Raw genomic sequence first — 24842 nt, 5'->3', positions numbered from 1 at the left:
AGATAATTGTGTCTTCTTCTGCAAAACACAAACTAGATTGCAAGGCACGATTACGTTTTTTTTTCTTTTTCTACGAAATAACAGACAAACAGCTTGGAATTCCCTCCACCCTCTCCCTTTTGGATGTTGCGGTGGTGACTGACATTCTCCAGAGAAATGTCGGAAAAATGCATCATTTCCCTTAAAGAGAGTGCAACTAATTAAACGCGCTCACTTTGATGACGAGAGTGCACGCCACTTTTGCTTTCGTGATGAGCGCCAAAGTTGCGGAAAAAAAAGACTGGAGAAATTTCCGAGGAACTGACCGTTTAATAAATGGTTCGTGGTTTGTAAAGATTGAATTGTGTGGTGGAAGGTTGTTGAGTGGTTTCGGAAGTGAGGGAAAACGGATCAGATGGAGAGCGCAATTTTGAAGAGTAGTTCAAAGGGAATGAACTTGGCTGAAAGGGTCATGGTTGGATTGAACAAATTTGAAATAAGTAGAAATTGAATTGAACTTCTTGAGCTGGCGTTGCTTTTTTGGGTAGGCAAGATAGTGAGCAAGAGAGAATCTCTCTTTGCCCTTATTTTTTAGAAAAAGAGATATAAGAGAGTTATTCTCTTGCTTACTGTCTTATTTGAGGGTTTCGTGTTGTTTATTTTTAAAAGAGTCCAATTGATCCCCGAAGTATCTCTCAAGTTTATCCTAAGGACTCCCCTTTTCGGGAAACATTTGCGTCCAAGTCCCAAATCGATCAACAATCCAACCCAAATAAAAAATTCCACACTTCCAAAATCGGAAGTTGGCAACCATATAGAACTTGGCTCTGCTAATTATGCATTCCTCCGATCAACAGTCCCATAAATCTCGTGTGCCAGTCCACGCGTCATCAAATCGGCGATGATATCGCGGTGCGTTCCCTCGAAGTCTGACTCATCGAGCGAGCGAGAACGAGAGAAGCTCGCAGAAAAATGTTTGCATTCCTCGGGCTCGAAGATCATCCTCCAAGTGGTTGGACGCCATCGGCATGCACAAGTGACTTGATTCTACGAATTTCTTTGTGAAGATGGAAATGATTCTACAAAATAACAAAAAAATACAAAAACAACTCGAATGACCCAAATGACCTAAATGACCGAAATGACATAAATGATCAAAATGACTAAAATGACAAAAATGACCTAAATGACCAAAATGACCAAATGACCAAAATGACCCAAATGACTAAAATGACCTAATTGACCTAAATGACCTGAATGACCTAAATGACCAAAATGACCTAAATGATCAAAATGACCTAAATGATCAAAATGACCAAAATGTCCAAAATGACCAAAACGACCAAAATGACTAAAATGATCAAAATGACCAAAATGACCAAAATGACCAAAATGACCAAAATAACCAAAATGACCAAAATGACCAAAATGACCAAAATAACCAAAATGACCAAAATGACCAAAATGACAAAATTGACAAAATTGACAAAATTGACACAATTGACAAAATTGACAAAATTGACAAAATTGACAAAATTGACAAAATTGACAAAATTGACAAAATTGACAAAATTGACAAAATTGACAAAATTGACAAAAATGACAAAATTAACAAAATTGACAATTGTTATCCGAGCATTCGTTGGTGAAGGTTGTCTGAATCAACATGACTCGTCGCGTCCCGGCGCAAAACGCCGGCAATATTGCCCTACCTGCGGCTCAAGCAGGCAAAAAAGTGGGAATTTCCAAAAGGAAGGTTGAGGCCTCAACTGATGGCCAAAAACCGGGGATTTCCAAAAGGAAGGTGCTTTTGGAAGTGACATCGAACAGCAAAAAGACGAAAAAGAGCGACGGTACTGTACCGATGGATGAGGAGGAGGAGAACTCTTCATCGCACGAGGAGCAGCTTTTGAAGAACAACAAGTTCGCTGGACTGCCTGACGAGGACCAGGTAGCGGAAGCAAAGGAGAATGAAGTGAAACAGCGAAAGGAGAAACTGCCTCCTTTTTATGTGCGGCAATCAGCAGCAACGATCGACTTTCGAGCGGGGCTGGTTGAACTCATCAAGTCTGGGAAAGTCCTAGGCAACATTCGTCTGTGTCAGGACGGATTTAAGGTGCTGGTGCAATCCAGGCAGCACTATCAACTGGTCAAGGATTACTTGACCGAAAACGAGGCGGAGTACTTTACCCATGATGTCGTCATGGATAAGCCGTTCAAAATCGTCGTCAGAGGTCTGTACGACATGCCAGTGGAGGAATTAGCTGCCGAGCTAAAAGTTTTGAAACTGGATGTGTTGGCCGTGCACAAAATGAGCCGACGCAACAAAGACATCAAGTACCGAGACCAGCTCTACCTGCTGCATTTGGCCAAGGGATCGACGACGCTTCCTGAGCTGAAGGCGATTCGAGCGGTTTTCAACATTATCGTGTCGTGGGAGCGATACCGACCAGTGCACCGTGACGTCACACAATGCTTCAACTGCCTGGGCTTCGGGCACGGAGGTAAGAACTGCCACCTAAAGCGTCGTTGCGCCAAATGTGGTACTGATGCGCACATCACGTCCCAGTGCATCCAAGATTCGCTGGTGAAGTGCCTCAACTGCAACGGTGAGCACTCGTCAACCGACCGAAAGTGCCCCAAGAGAGCTGAGTTCGTGAAAATTCGGCAACAAGCATCGACGAAGAATCAGCCTCAGCGTCGTAGAACTCCTCCAGCCCTGGTGGAGCAAAACTTTCCACCTCTTCAGCCGCGACGGCAGGTACCGAACTTGGCACCGTTGCCGTTGGATCCCAGGAAGAGAGCTGAGATGAATCATCCACGGCCGGGTTCTAGCCAGGAGCCGAGACCGCCACCACCGGGCTTCAGCCAGGAGCCAAGACCAACCCAAGAACCAGCAGTTGAGGAAAATGGTAATGATCTTTACACCTCAACCGAACTCCTCAATATTTTCAAACAGATGTCCGCTGCACTGCGTGGATGCAAAACCAAGACCCAGCAGATTGAAGTGCTGACCTCGTTCGTCATCCAGTATGGATCGTAGGTCCCTCAAGCTGCTGAATTGGAACGCTTGCTCCATTAGGAGGAAGAACATAGAGCTGGTGGATTTTCTTCGCGAGAAGGAGATCGACGTAGCTGCCATCACGGAAACTCATCTGAAGCCCGGTGAAAAAGTTTATCTGCAAAACTACAAGATCGCGACGCAGCTCGATAGGACCACCTCTGGAGGAGGAGGTGTGCTTGTCGCTGTTCATCGTGATCTCAAGCCTCGCCGGCTGCCACACTTCAAGCTGGAAATCATCGAGGCCGTTGGGGTGGAAATTTCCACTTCGGTTGGCCCAGTACTCTTCATTGCTGCATACTGCCCACGTCAGGTGAATGCCAGAGATGGTTCAGCAGCAAAACTGAAGGGCGATATCCAGAAGCTGACACGGCGGAGCGCAAAGTACATCATCGCTGGTGACCTCAACGCGAAGCATGAAGTTTGGGGCAACAGCAGGAGGAATCGGAACGGAGTGATTCTGCACAACGATCTGCAAAACGGATACTACAACGTTGTGAGTCCGGATCGTCCAACGAGGGTGGCTCGGTCTGGGAATCACTCAATCATCGACTTCTTCATTACCAATATGGCTGAGAACGTGGCTCATCCTGAGGTGTTTGAAGAGTTGAGTTCTGATCACTATCCGGTGGTTGTGGAGGTTGGAGCTTCCGTTACTCCGCAGCGGCAACCAACCCGGAAAGATTACCACAACGTTGACTGGCAGCAGTTTCAGCAAGTGGTCGACAGCAACATCGACTATGATCAACACCCGGAAACTTCTGCCGATATTGATCGTTCGCTGGAGGTGATCCAGCAGGCTATCAACCAAGCAGAGGCTGCCAACGTTCGGGAGGTTCCTGTTAATTTTAAGGTAACTGATATTGACGTAGATACTAAACACTTGATTAGACTTAGGAATGTTTATAGGAGACAATATCAACGGACTGGGGACTATGACAAAAAGATTTCAGTTAACAATTTGAACAAAATCATACAAGACCGACTTGACAATATCAGAAATCAAGAATTTTCAAAACATGTAAGCCAGCTTGGGAATTATTCAAAACCATTTTGGAAACTTTCAAAAGTTCTTAAAAACAAACCAAAGCCTATTCCTCCTCTTATTGTTGAGGATTCTCCTTTGATTACATCCGAGGAAAAAGCAAATGCACTTGGGCTTCATTTTGTTAGTTCACATAATCTTGGCGCTTCTATGACCAGCCGTAAAGAAACATCAGTTGCCAATAGTATTTCAACAATCAATGACTCTACCTTTGAATTTCCTGCAGATTCCCATGTTTCTGGTGAGGAGGTCAAAGTTGCAGTAAAACAAATGAAAAATATGAAAGCCCCAGGCTTTGATAACATTTTTAATCTAGTGTTGAAAAAACAGAGTGATCAGTTCTTTCAACATCTAGCCAAAATTTTCAATAAATGTTTGCAACTTGGTTACTTCCCCACCAATTGGAAACTGGGCAAAGTCATACCAATTTTGAAGCCTCAAAAAGATCCAACATCGCCAACAAGTTATCGCCCCATTAGTCTTTTGAGTAGTCTGTCCAAACTCTTTGAGAAGGTCATCTATTCAAGGCTTTTGGATTTTACCAACGATAATAATATAATTTTAAACGAGCAGTTTGGCTTCCGAAAGGGGCATAATACTGCTCATCAGCTTACGAGAGTAACTAAAATCATCAAGCAGAACAAGCTTGAGTCTAAATCAACTGCTATGGCTTTGTTGGATGTTGAGAAGGCTTTTGACAATGTTTGGCATGATGGTTTGATACATAAACTGTATTTATACGGTTTTCCAATGTATCTTATCAAAATTATCCAGCACTATCTTTCGGAGAGATCGTTCAGGGTTTTTCTGAATGGGATTGCTTCTGGATTATTCAACATTGATGCTGGGGTTCCCCAAGGAAGTATTCTTGGCCCACTTCTGTACAATATTTTTACATCTGATTTGCCTACTCTTCCTGGTAATGGTGTGTTGTCACTTTTTGCTGATGACACTGCCGTTATTTATAAGGGTAAAATAACCAGATATTTAGTTGGCCGCCTTCAGAAGGGTCTTGATGTTCTTTCCGAATACTTTGGCGACTGGAAAATTCGCATTAATGCAGCCAAAACTCAAACCATCATTTTTCCACTTTCCAAATCGGTCAGATTTGCCCCAAAGGATGATGTTTTGATAAAAATGAATGATGTTTCGATACCCTGGTCGAAGGAAGTTGTCTATTTAGGTCTCATACTTGACTCGAAACTATTGTTTCGGCAGCATGTAGATAAAATATTGAACAAGTGCAGCATTCTCATCAGGTGTTTGTATCCTTTAATTAACAGAAAATCAAAGCTATCTTTGAAAAATAAGCTAGCAGTTTACAAACAAATAATTTACCCCGTTATTGAGTATGCAGTACCTGTTTGGGAGTGTTGCGCTAGAACTCATAAATTGAAGCTCCAGCGTGTCCAAAACAAGGTACTCAAAATGGTTTTGAATGTTCCTGGCTGGACAAGATCAAGTGAGGTTCATGAATTAGCAGAAGTAAAAATGTTGGATCAGAAGATTCAAGAAAAATGTTTGAAATTCAGGGAAAAATGTGCTATATCTGAATACCCCTTGATTCAAGGATTGGTTTAGTTTATGGTAAGATTAAGTTAGTTTTAGGATAGGTTATGTTTTCTTAATTTTTTTTTTCCTCATTGTACCTAGTGTTACAAAAATGATAAATCATATACTTTTAAAGTTAAGAAAATGAACAGTGTTTAAATCACGAAAAGCAAACTAAAGCTGAAGAGCCACAGCTGACCACTTATTATGTAAACCAAATGTAATTGTTATAAGAAAGATTCAATAAAGTATATTTAATTCAAAAAAAAAAAAACAAAATTGACAAAATTGACAAAATTGACAAAATTGACAAAATTGACAAAATTGACAAAATTGACAAAATTGACAAAATTGACAAAATTGACAAAATTGACAAAATTGACAAAATTGACAAAATTGACAAAATTGACAAAATTGACAAAATTGACAAAATTGACAAAATTGACAAAATTGACAAAATTGACAAAATTGACAAAATTGACAAAATTGACAAAATTGACAAAATTGACAAAATTGACAAAATTGACAAAATTGACAAAATTGACAAAATTGACAAAATTGACAAAATTGACAAAATTGACAAAATTGACAAAATTGACAAAATTGACAAAATTGACAAAATTGACAAAATAGACAAAATCGACAAAATTGACAAAATTGACAAAATTGACAAAATTGACAAAATTGACAAAATTGACAAAATTGACAAAATTTAGTAAATTGACAAAATTTAGTAAATTGACAAAATTAGAAAATTTTCATAAATTGCCAAAATTTAGAAAATTCTCATAAAAATTGAAAAATAAAACTTACAAAAATTACAATTTGACTTGTATTTTGACAGCTGGTTTGTAATGATTTTTTTACTCCATCTTGAAAAAGATGAAAGTTTTATTCTACATAGATTTGCAATTAAATTTTATTAGGGCAAAACCTTGGATGAAAACAAGCAAGCTCACGTCCTATTGAAAAGTTATTCCAGATCGATTACAAAAAAGTTGTCAATTTTAACAAAGTTAGTCTTCCCGTCAAAACAGAACCTCCACGCAAAAGCGAATCGCTCCAAAAACACTTTGTTCCACCAGCAATGATGTCAAGAAATTCCATGGAAGAAGAATCATCATCAATCGTTGGAGGAGGAGGTAGTGGTGCCGGAGAGCAACTGCTACTGTTCCTACAACAACAACAACAACGCAAACTCACTGACTGTGAAGCCGACGATCATGACGAACGAGGCAGGTGGTTACGCCGAGGTGGCTCACCACCAGCCAGTAGTGAACTGGTCGACGAAGTCGACGGAGCTCGCCCGTGGAGTACGAACATCTACGAGAACCTGATCGCGCCGGAACGCGCCGCCGAGGGGCCGTACGGGAAGTTGCGCAAGTGCGAGGAAAACATCTACGAGAACATCTGCGAGGACTGTGGCCGGTTGTACGGCGCCGGTCGTTGCGGGTTCTGTGCCGTCGACGACGAAGCGGGGTCCGACCGGGACAGTGAAACGAGTGCGCGAAAGTTCCGCCGCAAGTACAGTGCAAAGTTTCAGGAGTTTCTGGGGAAGTTTCCGCGCATTCGGGCCCGGAACGTCGCGGATATAAAACGAAGGCAGCAGCGGCCGCGGCCGTTGTCCAAGAGTGACATTGTGCACAATGCGGGCGGCTTCGAGGACGTGTTCCGGACGAACAAGTCGTTTGACCTGGGCGAGATTTGCCGGATGCGGGATGATGAGCGGGGAGTAGCGGGCATCGAGGCGGGCCGAACGGACGACGGGGAAGAGGGAGAGAGCGAGGTAGAGTTTTGTTGTGTTGTTTGTGCATGTGAATCATGGCTGGAAAAGAGTTTATAAGAGTGTGATACTATATTTTTTTTCGTGCGATTTGTTGTTGGTTGGACGTCTCGGAACTGGGAGGTGTGCGATGAGTGATTGGGGCTATTTTTAGATGATTTCGCGAAAGGTGGTTGTATTAATCATTAGGAATTCAATGCAAATTTGCAGAGAGTGGTTATTTGAATGCGTCAAAGTGTGATAAAAATCACAACATTAGGGATATTAGTTCTTCCAATCGAGTTAATCGATGCGAGAAAATTTCGCAAAGGTTTATTTTTTTAACATTGAAACGGGGATCAATAGCTTCATCGTCAGTTCCCGGACAGGTGAGATTAACAAAACGAAGTTTTTTTTTTTCAATTAAACAAGTCCTGTTAAAATATCTGATTTTGTTATCAAAAACACATAAAAATCGGTAATGAGAAGAAAAAAAATACTTAGGTTAAACATAGTGATTGCTAAAATCTTATGAGAGAATGGCAAAGAGTAGGGGAGATGAGGTTAAGACGGTCATCCTAAGGTAAAAACTCATTTAAAATCAAAATAAATTGTTATTTTCAACTCCGACTTTGAACATATCCTTGTTGGACTTCTCCTTCATATAAATTACCTAACTTGGTATCTTTAAAATAAACTTTTCTTTATTGATTAAAAAATCCTTTATCCTTCCTGACTTTAGCGTGACGTACTTAATGGATGAAGCCTAAACAAATCTGTTATTTTTTTATTGTTAAATTAAACTTTAACTATGGGGCAAATTAAACCAATTTTCCATAACTTTCATAATTTGTTATTATCTTTTATTGAGCTTAATATTGCCAGAGCTGTGGGTATTTTACAAGTTTTGTCAAGGACATTATTTTGGTCATGCAAGGTTGTCTTGGTACCAACATTTAAAAAAGTTAAAAATCTGAATGTTGATTTTTTAATCTTTGATATACCCTCAAAGGGAATCAACAATATGTTCGAAAATTTTATATGTGTGCATTACGAATTATTTTGTTATTTTTTTATATTTTCATCCATCAAGGTTTACCGAGTTGGATAAATACGACGAGTGCTGTAAAAAAAAATCATGTTTTGCATCGAGTTGCTTACAACATTTTTTAGAATCCCGAAAAACGCTTTGAATGGAATTTTATGTCAAACATCCATGTGTTAGGTATACTCACTGTTCAAATAAAAAAAAATATTGAAAAATGTTACTTTTCGATACCAGTACTAAAAAGTTCAACTTTTCAGCACCCATTTCCATTTTGAAAAGTAGAACTGGTATTGAAAGGTATTAAATATTCAATGCTGTTATTTTTGGTTATTCGAGAATGACAGGAAAAGTAAGTTGTTTCACGACGGAACTGCAAAAAAACATTTTCATTTATTCGAATTCTTTGTGAGCCTGCCTTTATCTCAGAAACTAATTGCCCGATTTTCAATGTTTCAGAGAGAAAATTGTAAGAAATATTTTCAGCTTTTTAGAAATATTTTTTAAAGTTTGCTATTTTTTCAAGATATATACAAAATATACGATGAGAAAAATTGTGAAGAGCTTTACGATAGCAAATTAGATTTTGCTTTAAAAAATAATTTGTAATATTATTGTCCAAGTTTTCGATATTTTTGAAATAAAAAAATATTTTACAAAAAAAAACTCGCTTTTCCTTATCCAAATTATGCACTATCACGCTAATAATATTGTAGCCCCCCAACACATTTAAAAAAATCATAAATTTATAAAATACCAGTTTTTTTCAATATAACTTTTAATGATAAAAATTTATATAAATCACGGTTTTTCTGTCTACCTGTTTTTTTCCGAAAAGTCCTAAAAATAATTTACAACTTTGACGGAAACACCGAATCGATCAGAAAATCCCTTCTTAAGATTCAGAATTTCATACATTTAACCACAAAATTGTATGGAGATTTTTATGGGAAATTTAATTATATCTAAAAAGAAAAATTCAAAAATTAAAAAAAAATTACGAAATTGTTCAGAACTACTCAGAACTTCCAGAGATTTTTTTAATTATACTTTTTAATGCTAAAACTGAAATTATCAAAAATACGTCTTTTTTTCTTTTAAATGTCATTCTCGTAACATCCCTGTACTTTTCAATTACATGTTAGATTTTGGTTCTAAAAACGAATTTTCCAAATTTGTGTGACGCACAAATCATGACTACAGTATCAGATATTGCTCCATCATAAACTCAAGCGCAAATAATGCAAACAAACATTGTTGGTTCTTTAAACCAAAAACAAAACAAAAATACGTAATTTTAGTAATTTTAATTTTAGTAATTAAAAGTATAATTTAAAAAAAAATAAACATTGTTATTTGCGCTTGAGTTACTGTTACTGGTTTGTGAGTCATACAAATTTTGAAAATTCATTTTTTAAGAATCAAAATCTAACACGTAATCGGAAATTTCCACTAACATTTAATATATTTTAAGTAAAAATTTGATTATTATTTTTTTTTTTGTAGTGTTCCAGATAATTCCTCTATGCATTTTTCTACAGTTTGAATTATAATGGTACATATCATTATATTTTAGAACAAGTAGAAAACAAGTAAAAAAGGGGGCTGTAAAAACACGAAAAAGCTAAAAAGGTAGAATAAAAGTTGCTCAAAATGAAAAAAAGCGAAAAAATGGGACTTAGAGGGTAAATATAAAAATAAAGTTATATTATCAACACATGGACAAAGCTGAACAAAAAAAAACATGTTTAACAACATTGAAAATGTCACATAAAACATGTAAAATGATCATAACCAATTGGCTTGAAATGTTTTATTTATTAATAATTAGATTGAATTCCGGTTCGTTGATTAAGGGTCAACATGTAAAGAAGCAAGATAATATTAATTTTAAGTTTTCAAAATATATAAAACTGTATAAAGTAGCTTTTAACATGAGAATTTTTTGATATGTTAGACAGGTTCGAGATTCAATCCTATTTTCAAGCAGTTTGCTGTTTTTCACTATTTGAAAATATCTTTTGCAAAAAGCAATTATATCATATTTATATTTTTTATAGAAACTTCTTGCTTTTTTTTCTACATAGCTTTTTATTATAGGTTATTAATTTTTTGAATCTGTTTTTTATTTAATTTCACTGTTAACTACGAATTGCCATTACCACCAAATTACAACATTTTTTGAATACAATTTATATTGACTCATAATTCATGCTCAGATTTCGGTGAGCATATTTTTCTGAGTTAGCAATTAATTTAGTATGATTTAAATCTTGCTCAAAAAATTATTTTTAAACGTTCTATTTTGATTTACGGTTCCTTCTTTCTTGTTAGGTTCACTTAGAAACTAAATTGATAATGGTATCACTTTTATTTGTACACTCTATCGTGCTTCAACGCAATTAAAGTTATGATTTCCTTGACGTGATTTCTCAATTTTCCTTTAAATTTCAACTCCAAAATTTACACCTGCCCTAAATTTCGAAAAAATAAAATTAACAACAATCGATAAGATCTTGCTGCAAAAAAAAGATGCCGCAAAACTTGTTAACATCCAGTTAAAGCGCAGTTTTCCACCGAACTCCGCACACCAAGGTTAAGCCACCCTCGTCCGCGATTGATTTAAAACCACGTTCGTTTCCACAGCTAATTAATGTGTTAAGTTAACCACCCCCTCCCGCAAAGCGCACCTCCCACGCGCCTTCCAACCAACATTTTCTCCAACTCGCAAAGAAACCACACAAACGAAAAAAAAGCTCGAGAAATCTCATGTTATTCAATTTTGTTGCGTTTTTCCACTCCCCCACCCTTCGACGATCAGCTGCTGAGCGCCGACTTGGAGTTGGTCTGCTCTGGTGGCACCAGCGGGCTGAAAGTGAAAAGTTTGAGTGCGAATTTGATCGACCTTTGTTCCGGTGCAATTTACGAGAATTTAACGCCCACCAACGATAGTGACGACGATTTGCTGTTCAGTGACGACGCCGAAGATGACGACGCCGTGAACCACTGGATGACGTCACTGCGAAGTTGCGTTGAAAGTTACGAGGACCACGAGTGCGACATCGGCGAGTACCACGTGAAAAGCATTCCGTCGGTGACGTTCAACGACGTGGGGGAAGTTCGAGGGGGGTTCAGAGGTGAGTGGGGTTCTCTGGGAAATGGAGGGTTTTTTTTTTATTGACTGAAGCTGTGTAAGTGTTAAGGTAAGAACAAGATTGTCCGTCAGGCCTGAACGCAAACGCAAAATTTTGCGCCTGTCATCATAGCCTGCCAGTCATCGACCATTGAACAAAGCAACCCCTGTAGATTGTTCGACTGACAGTTGATGGAAAAATCGAACTGGCACAGCGTTCTGCGTTCGTCACTGCGTCGAACGGACAATCTTGTTCTTAGCTTTAGAATCAACAAAAACTGAAACTTGAATATTTTGTGAAAAGATAAAGAAAAAAAATCACCTATTACAGAAAGATTTCGAAAAGTTTGAAGAAAATCTCAAGATTTCATATTACATAACATTTATTAAATCCACTGAAAAGATGATTTTTAATCACTCCAAAACGTTTCATGAACATATTTCTAGATTATAATCAATAAAGACAATTTAAGCTTGAAATTTTGAAAGGCGAAAGCATTTTGAAAGGGCCAAACATTGAATATTACCCCCTTTTAAACTGCTAGTCTTGATTTAAAATTTTTCTGAATATTTTTTTCGAAAAGATCGGAAAATTTCACGAATGTTTCACGTACTAAAATTGGAAATCAGACCATTAGTTGCTGAGATGTCGTCATTAGAAAATGGTGGGTTGTTTTGGTGAGATTTAGAAAACTTTAACTTTCGAGTTTCTTCTTCTTAAAGCGGCTCTATCTCAGCAACCCGAGGTCCAATCTTCAATGTCTCTTGGACAATTTTATAACAAATTTTCTGATTTCTTCAAAAAAAAAAAAATTTAGAAATGGTCACTCATGACCACTATTTTTAAAAATCGAAAAACTGCAAATATTTCGCTAAAATCAAACTTTCGGTGGATATATCTTGAAAACGGAGCCCTTTTTAAAAAAATCTGTAAAGTACTTTTCGATTGCAAATTCAATTTTGCTTTAAAAAATAATGTCGAATTTGTTTTTGCATGAAACTTCGTTTTTTCCAAAAATCACTATTTTTTCAAAAATTCATAACTCGACGGCAGATTTTTTGACCATGTTTCTCTATGGCTTAAAATTTGCGGATTTTTGTTCGCTAAAACATATAAAAAAATCCCGAAAATCAAAAAATACGTATTTTGGGAAATTGAGTTTTAGTAAAAAAAAGTTGATTAAAAATCTGCAATTTTTTTTCCGTGTACCTACTTTTTCTCAATAGTCCTCAACAATACCTACAACTTTGCCGAAGACACCAATATGATCAGAAAATTCACCCAAAAGTTACAGCTGTTTGAATATTTACATACCATTTTTGTATGGACAGCAGCCAAAATGACAATGTCCCAAAATAGCATATTTGGTCATAGGGAAGGCCCCCACAAAGTTTGAGCCAAATAAAAAAATACAGATAAAATCCATTTGCGGTTTTGGTAGAGAATTGCTCAGGATTTTATCTTAAATATTTTGAATATAAGCAATAAGTTAAATAAAAATAAAAGTATTTTAGTCCTCATAAAAGCAAATCACCAAATTTGTTTGCTCAATTTTTGAAACAAAGGCATGAATTTTAAATTTTAATCAACTTTAATTTTTTCCTGCTTCCACCTTTTCGATGAAGGGACATTATCAATTATCAAGAGGTTTCCAGCGCTTAATTTGGCTGGTAACTTTTCCAGAATTGCTTGAATTTTAGCAAGTATTTCAGTAGACTCAGAATCACTCAGTAAATTCGCAGTTATTTGACAAACCTCTACAATTTCAGTAATTATTTGTCGTTATTAAAGGAAATATGGTAAAAAAAATAATTTGGAAAAATAATATTTTATTGCTATGGATTTAAACAACTTATTTTTTAAGAAGAATTAAAAAAAATATTTTGAGTATAGTTTTTTTAATCTGTTGGTAAAAATTGTCAATAATTATAAATAAAACAATTTAAACTGATCCGATTCAGTATAGTATTGAATTGAATTAAATTTTAAATGTTCTTTTTTTTTAATCTCCGAGTATGAAAATAACAGTAATATTTGTGAGGCTTTAAGAATACATTATTTAATAATTTTAACTTTAGTATTCAGTAATTCCAAGTATAAGTAATTATTTCTGTTATTTTTCAGAAATTCAGTGAAATTTAGAGTAGTCTGTGAAATAATTTCAGTAACCCTTGAAGCTGGAAACTTTTTCAACAAAAATTGGGTAGCAGCAAACTGGTGACTTTCAGAATGTTATGAATTCAAGCTGTATATTAGTTTTTATATAAAATTATATCTGTTATTTTATTTCATGAGAAAAAATAAAGAAAATGAGAAACCAAAACAAACAGTGCTTATTTTCGAGACATTTTTCGTTGAAATTAGTAAAAATAAACTAAAAATATTAATGAAAGATATTTCATTTTATTTAAAGGTTCTCAAACAAGTTGTTTTTAAAAGTAATCCAAAATCATGAGAAAGTATATTCTTTTTGATTTGGTGTCTTAGGGAAAGTTGTAGTTAGACCATCATTTTTTTTTGCAATTCCGTCGTGAAACTACTTACTTTTCCTGTCATTCTTGAACGACGAAATAGCCTACTTATCTGTACCAAAAATAACAGAATCGAATAGCAACACTTTTCAAAATAAATGCTGAAAAGTTCTACTTTTCAGCACTGAAATGGGTTTTGAAAAGTTGAACTTTTCAGCACTTGTTTCGAAAAGTAACACTTTTCAACATTTTTTGATTTAAACGATTTATTGATAAAATACATGAAAATTTGACTTAAAATTTCACTCAATGTGTGTTCTTTGGAATTGCAAAAAATGTTGTAAGGAACTCGTTGCAAAACTAGATTTTTTCAGCACTCGTCGTCAATTTGCTGCATAAACTACTATTTTTTAATTGATAAATTTCATAAAGGAGAGGGGAAGGGAAAGTAAAAAAAAACCTTTTATCCTTGAATTTAAGTTGAATTTTTAAAACTTTCAAAAATCAAATATAAAGATATTTAGAGCTCAAAGTGACCCAGATGAGATAAAAAATATATAAAATGCAATCAAAACAGTTTCAAATTGATTGAAACACTGTTTGTAATGAGCATTTGTTTTGCTTATATTCTTTTGTATTCTCGATTTTTGAAATAGGAGGAACTAAATCTTTAACTGAAACCGGCTTTTTTTGAAAATATAATGCAACTAAATTTTAAATTCGTTATTTTTAAAAGGTTTTGATCAATGGCTTATTATTTTTGTCAACTATTTATCAAATTTTTCAGGTTAATTCAAATTCTTCTGAAATAGCTGTTATGTGAAATTCTGTTTCTTGTTTTTTCAAGTTTGAATAACTTTTTTTTTTGAGTCAGTAATCTAGACTAATCTAGATCTAGAAAGTGTTTTTTAACGTCACCAAAAAGCATATTAAGCATTTTTCCACACACCATTTTGGTTAAACACATATTCAGGCATTGAAATAAACATGCTTCAAGGTTCAAAATGTATGTTTAAAATAAATAACCAACCAAATAATTTAACAAATATGAAAGCTGAAATGGAATGAAAAAGTGCAAGTATAAATGAATAAATAATTAAATCTTTAAATGTAAATATGAATAACTAAATCAAAATTTGGAAAACAAATCAATAAATATAAAAATGCAGCACAAACTTACAGATGAGACGATTTTTTTTTTGAAAATATAAGGCTGATACAGGTCGAGGGGAGGGGGCAAAAAAATAAAATTTAAATAACAAGCCTTAGTATTAACATATGAATGAAAAAAAAGTTTTAAAATGCATTTAACACTAGTTCAGTTGTTTTGCAATCATCAATTTTCAAAAATGTAAGATTTGACCAAAACAAAAATTTAAGCGAAAAAATTACTTTATGCGGCACGAAATGTCATTCTCAATTTGAAAAAGACAAAATTTATTCAAATAAACGTTTTTGTTTTAAATATATGAGATCTTGACCTTTTAGTGTTTGGGGTACATTTGTCTTTGAAATATTGAACGTTGAATTTTGATATACCTTTGATTAAAAAACGAATAAAATAAAATTCAATAAGGCCGTTGCAAATATTTTTCAAAGTTTATATTGCCCTCCCCCCTTCAAAAATTGTCTGAAAAATCAGGGGGCGAAAAAATATTTTTTTCAAAAAACTTAAAATTTTTAATGAAAATAGAAGTTAAATCAACTGAAAACAATCTAAAATACATTTTTCTGCATTGATAATCATATTTATCATGTTTGGGCTGGATTAAAAATATTTTGTTTTTTTTTTGTGAAATTCCAGTGCACAGCATCGCAAAAACTTTTTTTTTGCAAAAAATAAAATTTTCGTCAATACTTAGATATTTTTAAAACTAATGATTGCAAAAAAATGGATAGGTGTATAATCCTTTTTTAAACACTTTTGTCATTCAAATGGCACGTACATTCAATTTTTATTTTTTTTGCCCCCTTTCGACTTTGTTCAGAGGCGAGGGACAAAAACTTCAAAAAATATTTGCAACGGTCTAACATGCAAAACATAAAAAAGCGAAATTCTAAATAATATTTAACTCTTAGTAGGGGAATTATACCCATTTTAATCACTTTAAGCCGTTCGACCAATTCTCATCACTATCACTTTCGCCGTTTTCCGCTATTAAATCAACATTTTCAGATATATCAGCAATAGAGAGTTGCTTGCTCACTTTTATTTGAGCTATTTATTACTTTGGAACAGTCGATAACACTTTATGAAAGCTGATTGGCCGATAATAGAAATAGGCTGAAAAAGGGAATAGTTCCCCTACTCGACTCCACCAACATCAACTAAACAGCCCTTATATATTTAAGTCAGTTAAGGAGGCACAACTCAACACAACACAACACATAGAATAATGCAAAAAAAAAAAACAGAGGAAATCTTGAAGACAACTCAAGAAATCTAGAAATATTTTTAAAAAGGTACGATAAACAAAATTTTCATTTTTGTCTTTTTGGGTGATTTTGAATACCCCACTCAAGGCGGTTTCAAAAATAACCTTTTTATAAATAATTCCAGAATTAATATTTGAATTAAATTTGAACAAATAACAGCACAACTTCACATCAAGTTCAAAAAAAAAAAAACTAATTTTTTAGAATATCATAAAAAACACACAATAAGCTTCAGTCAAATTAAAAAGTCATGCAAACATGTAAAAAATATTCAATTTCCTAGAGAACCGCTCGCCCATCATTCCAAAGTTCTGCGAATCAGACCTAGACGATCGAATCGCTGAATTCCGTCTAAACTGGGAAAACAACCAAAGAAAACGACGACGCTTCAGCGCCGAAGACGAGCACCTTTACGGCGACCCGGTCCTCGTCACATTCGGCAGTGTCGAGTTCGAGGAGGTATCGTCCTGCTGCTCGTCCGCGGGGGGAACCCTAACTCCGGGTAGTGTCATCGTCATCGAAGAACAAGAAGACCGCTCCGAGGTTGAGGAGGAGGAGCGGCCGCCGGTGATAAGCCCGTATCGGGCACCTCAGCTATCGCTGAGCAAACACTACGACCGTCAGCCAAATTCATCTGTTTGCGAGTTGCGGTTACGGCTGCAAAAGTTCCACTTGGACGTCAGTCTGTGTCGAGTGGTGTTGACGTACGCGCGTTGGCTCAAGGTGTTTGTGGTGCTTTCAAGGCTTGGAGGTCGTCGACGGTTCAACAAACGTGATTGGTATCGGGTAGTGATGACCAACCGGAGTACGGAGTCTACCGGGAGTGCCCTGCAGGACTCGGTCCGCATCGATCAGTACTTCCAGTTTCTGGAGGCCAACGAGACCATGCTGAACCGGTTGGAGGACTTTCGACGACGGCGACGTCGCAAGGGTGAACTGCTGCCCAATCCGGACCCAGAAGTCCAAAGCAACTCCAGCAGCACCAGCGGAGTCCACTCCGACCTGGACTGCTCGGAGCAGCAGCAGCAGAACAACATCTACCAGCACATCTGGACCTGCAAAACGGAACCCAACAACCCGGAACCGGTCTACGAAGAAGCTCCCTCCGAGCAGGAACACATCTACGAATACATCCGGCTCGACCCTCCGCGGGACGACTCCGAGTGGGAGGTCGTCGACGACTTTGCCTTCTCCAAACAGCTCCACCCCGCACCGCCCCCCGTCCCCAACCGGAACATCCGGCACCCGCTGGACCAGTACCGGAACGTCTGCATCCTGCTGCACCCGTCCGATCCCCGCGTCAACCGTATCGTCTACAACTACCGCCGGGATTACGTCTTCGACTATCGTGACGACGAGTCCGCCTCGGAAACGTCCTCGTTCTGCTCGAGCTGCGGCGTCGAGTCATCGTCCTCGGATGACGAAGCGCTTGACGAGCTGCTGCTGGAGAAACCCGCCGCCGCGGCCGTCACTTCAACCGGCAGCTACTCGATACCGGACTGCGTCCAGTATTGGAAGTTTATGCTGCTGAACGTCAACTACAACGACGACGAGGAGGACGTGGTGAGCAAATCCGAGGGTTTGTGTGTGTGGGGAAGGTGATTTAGAAGCGTGAAGATTGTACTAACATAGCACGGTGATTAGGTGTTCTACTAGCAGGGGTGATTGTTATCTACAGTCGGTGTACTAATCAGGGAATGAAACTAACACCTTTGCACACTGTCCGGAAATGTGAGCGCACGGTTTGTTTTGGAAATAGGTAATAGTTCTAGTTTTTTTTGTGATTTATCTGCAATTTCGTGAGTATTTTTTTTTTCTATTAACAAAAAAGTAATTTTGCATAATTAGTTCATCCTTTAACCCTCTACTGCCCAAATTTTTTTTTCGAAAATTTTTATTTTTCCCGTGTTCAGGAGGTCATTTTGAGCAACTTTTGTTCTACGAAAAACTTTACTTCTCTTGTTTTATGTTTTTCTTGTTTCATTTTTAGTATTTTAATTTGCATTTATCTTGTTTAGTTTATGTTTGTTTTTGGTAGTTTTTGGCCTACTCTACCACCTCCTATCATTACATTTTGCCTATCTAATTTTTTCATGTTTTTACAGTAACTTTTTCAATTTTTTGCATGTTTTTCACATTTTTTGCTATAAAATGGAACCATTAGCATTTAAATTGTAAATAAATGCGTAGAGGCATAGTCTGGGGCACTAGAAAAATTACTGCATGCTTCTTTTTACATAAAATATAGGAAATGTTAGTAAAAAACACAGCCAAAGTTGACCCCTAAAAAAATTACATTTTTAAAAACATTGGCAAAGTCACATAAAACAAGTCAAACTTCCAACCCTAAAATTTTCCAAAATTTTAAAAGTTCTTCTTTCCAATGCTTTTTGAAGATCAAAAATTTGTTGAAAAATGGATTTTTGGCGATTTTTCAAATCGAAGCCCGTCTAGAGGCGGGGTTGGGTTGTAGAGGGTTAAAATATTATAACAAAAATGCTACCAAATCTTTACAAATTCTTATCTACAGAAAGAGGTAACGGGGTCATCCATAAACACCGTAAACTTTTTTTATTGAAATGTTCGCCCTCTTCCCTTCCCGCCATCAAAGTTCAAACAAAAATAACTCAGTTTCTCAGAGATTCCGGAAGTGTCCCCAAGGGGCCACCGGTAACCGGTTCCAGAGTGGCTAGAATGGGTCAGAGAACAACGGCATGACTATGGTTTGTCATATCGTTCAATTTCATGAAGTTTGATATGTCGGATGATAGGGTTTCTTGCAAATTCCGGAAGTGTCCCCAAGCGGCCACCGGTAACCGGTTCCAGAATGGGTCAGAGAACAACGGCATGACCATAGATTGACATATCTTCCAATTTCATGAAGTTTGATATGTCGGATGATAGGGTTTCTTGCAAATTCTGGAAGTGTCCCCAAAGGGCCACCGGTAACCGGTTCCAGAGTGACCATAATGGGTCAGCGAACAACGGCATGACTATAGATTGACATATTTTTCAATTTCATATAGTTTGATATGCAACATGATGGGGTTTCATAAAAAAATGTCATGTTGGGCGTTCATTGGAGGTCCGGGAACTGGTTCCAGGTAACCTGGATTTGGTCAGTAACACTCCAGTGTGGTTCTGGCAATTGTGTATTGTGTTTTTAGTAAGTTTCATGAATCAATTTCAACGGTCGTGAGTGTGAACAGTAACTCATGAACTTTTCGGATGTTACGGATTTCCGGAACCGGTAGGTCATCTGGCCCTGATATTGATATTTGTGGTCAAAGTACAGAAAAATACCTGTCGAATGAATTCCGGAGCATCCTGATTAGTTGAAGTTTGCCGAAGATACAGGTCGTCAAAACTTGGGTCTCAGAAAGGTCTTGTTTTGGTTGTAGCAGATTCCCGGTGGCCACAGTGACCAAATCCGGTTTTTCCAGGGGTTTTTCGAAAAGGGGGCATCCTAAGCTTTCATTTGAGACCAAGTTTGACCGGATTTGGCCAAAAGCTGAATTTTTGACGATTTTTTAATGTTTGGGGTCAAAAAGGTCCCCCAATATTTATTTGTTTTGTAAAATGTGTACTTATACTGTAAATTAAAAGTCAGAAAATTTCAAGGCTCAGGCTCTTATACAGCAAAAGTTAATATAAGGCGAATTTTATTTTAAAAGGCCGAAAAGGTTCCCAATACCATAGGAAGGTTAAATGAAAGCTAATTTACTATTAATGTTAGAATCATCCACCTAACAAAACTAAAAAAATGTCCTGTTCACAGTTTTGAGCATTATAGTTAAGATTATTTCTGTAAGCTCATATTTCCAATTAGACAAAAAAAAAAATTAAATACTCAAAATATTCACAAAACTAAGTATATTTGAAAAAAAAACTCAAAATTTAAGTTTTTCACAAAATGGGTATCAAATGATCAGGGGTATTTTGATGGGTATGATGATGGGTATTTTTTTAACATTTCGAATGTATAGACATCATTTTTTTGAAAATACTCAAAATTTTCACAAAACTACGTATTTTGGAAATAAAAAACCTCAAAATTGCAGTTTTCACGATATTGGGATTTTTTCAAACATTTCGAATGTAATAACAACATTTTTTTGAAAATTCAAAACTACGTATTTTCGAAAAATACTAAAAAAAATCAGTTTTTCACAGTATGGGTTTCAAATGATCAGGTTTTTTTTACATTTCGAATGTAAAGACATCATTTTTTGAAAAGACTTAACATTTTCACAAAACTACGTATTTTCGAAAAAATACTCAAAATTGCAGTTTCACGATATGGGTATCATATAATTGGGATTTTTTCAAACATTTCGAATGAAAAACTACATTTTTTAAAAAACAAAAAAAAACACAAAACTACGTATTTTCGAAAAAAAAACTCAAAATTTCAGTGTTTCACAATATGGGTTTCAAATGATCAGGTTTTTTTTTAACATTTCGAATATAAAGACATCATTTTTTGATAATACTCAAAATTTTCACAAAACTACGTATTTTAAAAAAATACTAAAAATTTCAGTGTTTCACAATATGGGTTTCAAATGATCAGGTTTTTTTTAACATTTCGAATGTAAAGACATCATTTTTTGAAAATACTCAAAATTGCAGTTTTCACGATATGGGTATCACATGATTGGGATTTTTTCAAATATTTCGAATGTAATAACAATTTTTTTTGAAAATACTGAAAAAATTACAAAACTAAGTATTTTCGAAAAAAAAAGTTCAAAATTTTAGTTTTTCACATTACGAGTATCAAATGATCAGGTTTTTTTTATATATTTTGATTGTAAAGTCATTTTCTTTAAATACTGAAAATTTTCACAAAACTACGTATTTTTGGAAAATACCTAAAATTTTTGTTTTTACAATATGTGTGTCAAACGAACGGAATTTGGTCATACATTTCGAATGTAATAACATTTTTTTTAAATACTCAAAATTGTCACAAAACTACGTGTTTTCGAAATAATACTCAAAATTTAAGCTTTTCACGATATGGGTAGCTATAACTGAAAATTTTGAGTATTTTTTCGAAAATACGTAGTTTTGTGAAAATTTTGAGTATTTTCAAAAATTTATGAAATTTTGTGTTTTTTTTCGTAAACACGGAGCTTTGTGAAAATTTTGAGTATTTTAAATATAAAAATGGCATTTCATTCGAAATGTATGAAAAAAAAACTCGATCTTTGATACCACACGGAGAAAAAAGAGTTCCCAAAATCGTGAACAAGCGTTCACGAAAATGGGAACCACGAACAAAGTGTTCAAATTTCATGGTACGTTTTTCAAAATCGTACCATGGGATTTGAACACCTTGTTTGAGGTTCCAATTTTCATGAACGCTTGTTCACGATTTTGAGAACTCTTTTTTCTCCGTGCAATATTGCAATAACAATTATTTTAAGGTTTTTTTAGAGAAAAAAAATTGCATTTTCAAAATACAGGACAAAAACGTATTTTTGTGAAAATTTTCATGTAACTATAACTGCAATGGACAGCTGCCATCATCCCGATTCCAAAACACTATAATTTTTTTTTGGGTGCATGATTTTTCATACGATTATAGCCAATGTTTCCCATATAGCCAAAATCCCATAAGCTGCATGACCTATACAAATTTTCAAAACCAAAAAAATTGCAAAAATCTCAGTTTTTGTTTTTTTTTTTTTACTTTAAATCATGAAATCCAAAAAATCATTGAGAAATAGCATGTTCTTTGAATTCTGATTTTTTTTTTTTCAGAAAACGAGAATCCCAATCCCAATCCCAAATATATACCTATTTCTAAATGGTTTTTAGCTATAACCGAAAAATTTAAGTAATTTTTCGAAAAAACGTAGTTTCCTAAAAAAATTTAATACTTTCAAAAATTTATGAAATTTTGAGTATTTTTTTTCGAAAGCACGTAGCTTTGTAAAAATTTTGAGTATCTAAAAAAAGGCATTTCATTCGAAATGTATGAAAAAAGACCTCGATCATTGGATACCAATATTGCAATAACAATAATTTTGAGGATTTTTAGAGTTAGTCAGTTAGTTTTGCATCCCCATATGCGGCGCTAAACCGAGGCATGACTGTACCTGTAACATTGTAAAGATCTCAGTTTTTGTTTTTTTTTTTTTACTTTAAATCATGAAATCCAAATAAAATACTTATTAAAAAATAACATTCAAATTTTTTTTTCGGAAAACGAGTTCCCGATCCCTATCCCAATCCCAATTTTTCAGAATGAATGAAATTCATTTGTTTTGATTGTTTAGCAACACGATAAAATTGTAAACATCAAACTGAAACCAGCTGCACCAACTAATCAGCATTCTTCCACTCGTTCGATATGCTCACATAACGTTGCTCAACACACTAGCAAAGCCAGCACAATCGCACGATTATTATTAAAATTTGCACCGTGCCCAATGACTAACTCACCCAACCATGCTTGCCCAGCCAATCCACGTTCTACCACGCTGAATAGTTTAATTACGTCCGAATTGATTAGACATTCGGCCGAGGGTGTGATGAACTAACCAACGCTCCATTCACGTGGTCTGTTTTGTTTTGATCGCGCCCATCGCATGACTTGCTCATTGTCTCGTTCTTCCTCGCTCTTGCAGATCATGACTGAAAAGACGATCGCGGTGATCGCGGACAACGTCGACCACAAATCCGTCCCGGTGGAACCGCCGCCGGCCGACTCCGGTAAGCTGCCGACCCCGATCGCGTCCCAGCTGCACAGTCCCAAGTTCTACGGGCCGGCGGTGATACGATCGCCGAGCAAGTCGCAGATCCCCGCCTCGGACAGCCCCGTCGGCACGTACAAGAGCAACGAGAACCTGGCGGATGGTCCGGTGACGGCGGCGGCGACGCAGCAGTTGGACAAGGAAAAGTCTCCGACGCCGAAGCGAGAGCGGTTGCGGGACAAGATGAAGGCGGTTCTGCCGCTGAGTTCGTCGTGGAGTAGCGGCGGTGGGAACCAGGACGATGGGCTGGTGTTTGGGGTGGAGCTGGACCAGGTCGAGCGGGACGATAAGCTGCAGGTGCCGCGGTTCGTCACGGAGGTCGTGGAGATCCTCAAGGAGCCGGAGTTCATCGAGACCAGCGGGCTGTACCGGGCTTCCGGGAACAAGAACTCGATCGAAGGGATCAAGAAGAAGCTGAACGAGAAGCGGTCGCCGAAGAAGTACGAGTTCCTGAAGAAGCAGGACGTGCACTCGCTGACGGGGTCGCTGAAGCTGTTCTTCCGGGAGCTGAAGAGCCCGTTGATTGCGCGGGACGTGTACGAGATGTGCGTTCAGAAAACCAAAGGTGAGTTGCTTTGAATCGTGTTTGAATCAAACTAATGAAATTCCCTTTCAGATGAAGCCCAAACCATTGAAAACATTAAGTTTAGTTTAGAAAAGATGGAACTGATCAATAGGAATACACTGCGATACCTTATTCGTCACTTGCGATGGTAAGGTCAACTCTTTAATTTGAGAAAACTAAAAATCTAATTTCTTTCCCAATTTTTTTTCAGCGTGCACCAGAACAGCGACGTCAACATGATGAACTCGTCGAACCTGGCCATCGTGTGGGGCGCCTGTCTGTTTGCGTCCACCCTCGGCCTGATGGAGAGCTACGAGAACAACGACCTGGGCCGGATCAACACGCTGGTGCGGCAGCTGATCGACCACTACGACAAGATATTCTACAGCGAGAGACGGATCGACTAGAGGGAATTCGGAATTCGGTGTTGTTGTAATTAGGTCGAGATAAGTTAAAGTATAGTCATTAGTGAATTGAAGAAAAGACAAAACTCCTGCCGGAAATATTCGCTGCTTTCAGTTATTAAATTTATTTTTGTTTATTTTTGCTTAACTTATTAGAATGTATATTTTTGGATTTTAGGATTAATGCCGGAAGTTATACTTCGTTATATATTTGTTTTGTTAAGAAATAAATTCATTAAAAACGAGGCGACCGCTTCTTCGTTATATAATTGTTTTGTTAAGAAATAAATTGATAAAAACGAGGTGCTCGTTCAAAAATCCAATTTGATTCCATTTTTTGTTTCGAAATTTGACCGTATTGGTAAAAAAATCTTCAAAGCAACACTACCACACAATATCTATGCAAATTTTCAATTTATGGAAAGGCATTCACACAAATCATTGCTCCTGATCGATAAAAATGAAGACACATTTCCTCCCGTTAAAAATGCCAGATGAATGGCCTGAGTTACGACAACATCATTTTTCTTCTAAACTGTTGATCGAACCCCAATCTAAAACTTCAAACAATATTGACGTTAATGAAATAAAAATTTACATCGAATTTAGGCAAGCAAAAATGTTT

General features: G+C 36.5%; 1 protein-coding gene across 1 annotated transcript in view; it reads left to right on the top strand.

Annotated features, from left to right (window-relative positions):
* Positions 1-24449, top strand: part of LOC120428436 (uncharacterized) — a 34272-nt gene extending 9823 nt beyond the window's left edge. Inside the window, exons 2-7 of the mRNA XM_039593447.2 lie at positions 6674-7422; positions 11265-11580; positions 16768-18047; positions 23123-23813; positions 23865-23961; positions 24025-24449. Coding sequence (XP_039449381.2) covers positions 6674-7422; positions 11265-11580; positions 16768-18047; positions 23123-23813; positions 23865-23961; positions 24025-24220 — 3329 coding nt within the window. The 3' untranslated portion in view covers positions 24221-24449. The remainder of the gene's footprint in view (positions 1-6673; positions 7423-11264; positions 11581-16767; positions 18048-23122; positions 23814-23864; positions 23962-24024) is intronic.
* Positions 24450-24842: the final 393 nt, after the last annotated feature.

The sequence above is a fragment of the Culex pipiens genome, chromosome 1, assembly GCF_016801865.2.
Source record: "Culex pipiens pallens isolate TS chromosome 1, TS_CPP_V2, whole genome shotgun sequence".
Lineage (NCBI taxonomy): Eukaryota > Metazoa > Arthropoda > Insecta > Diptera > Culicidae > Culex > Culex pipiens.
This window is presented reverse-complemented; position numbering and strand designations above follow the sequence as displayed.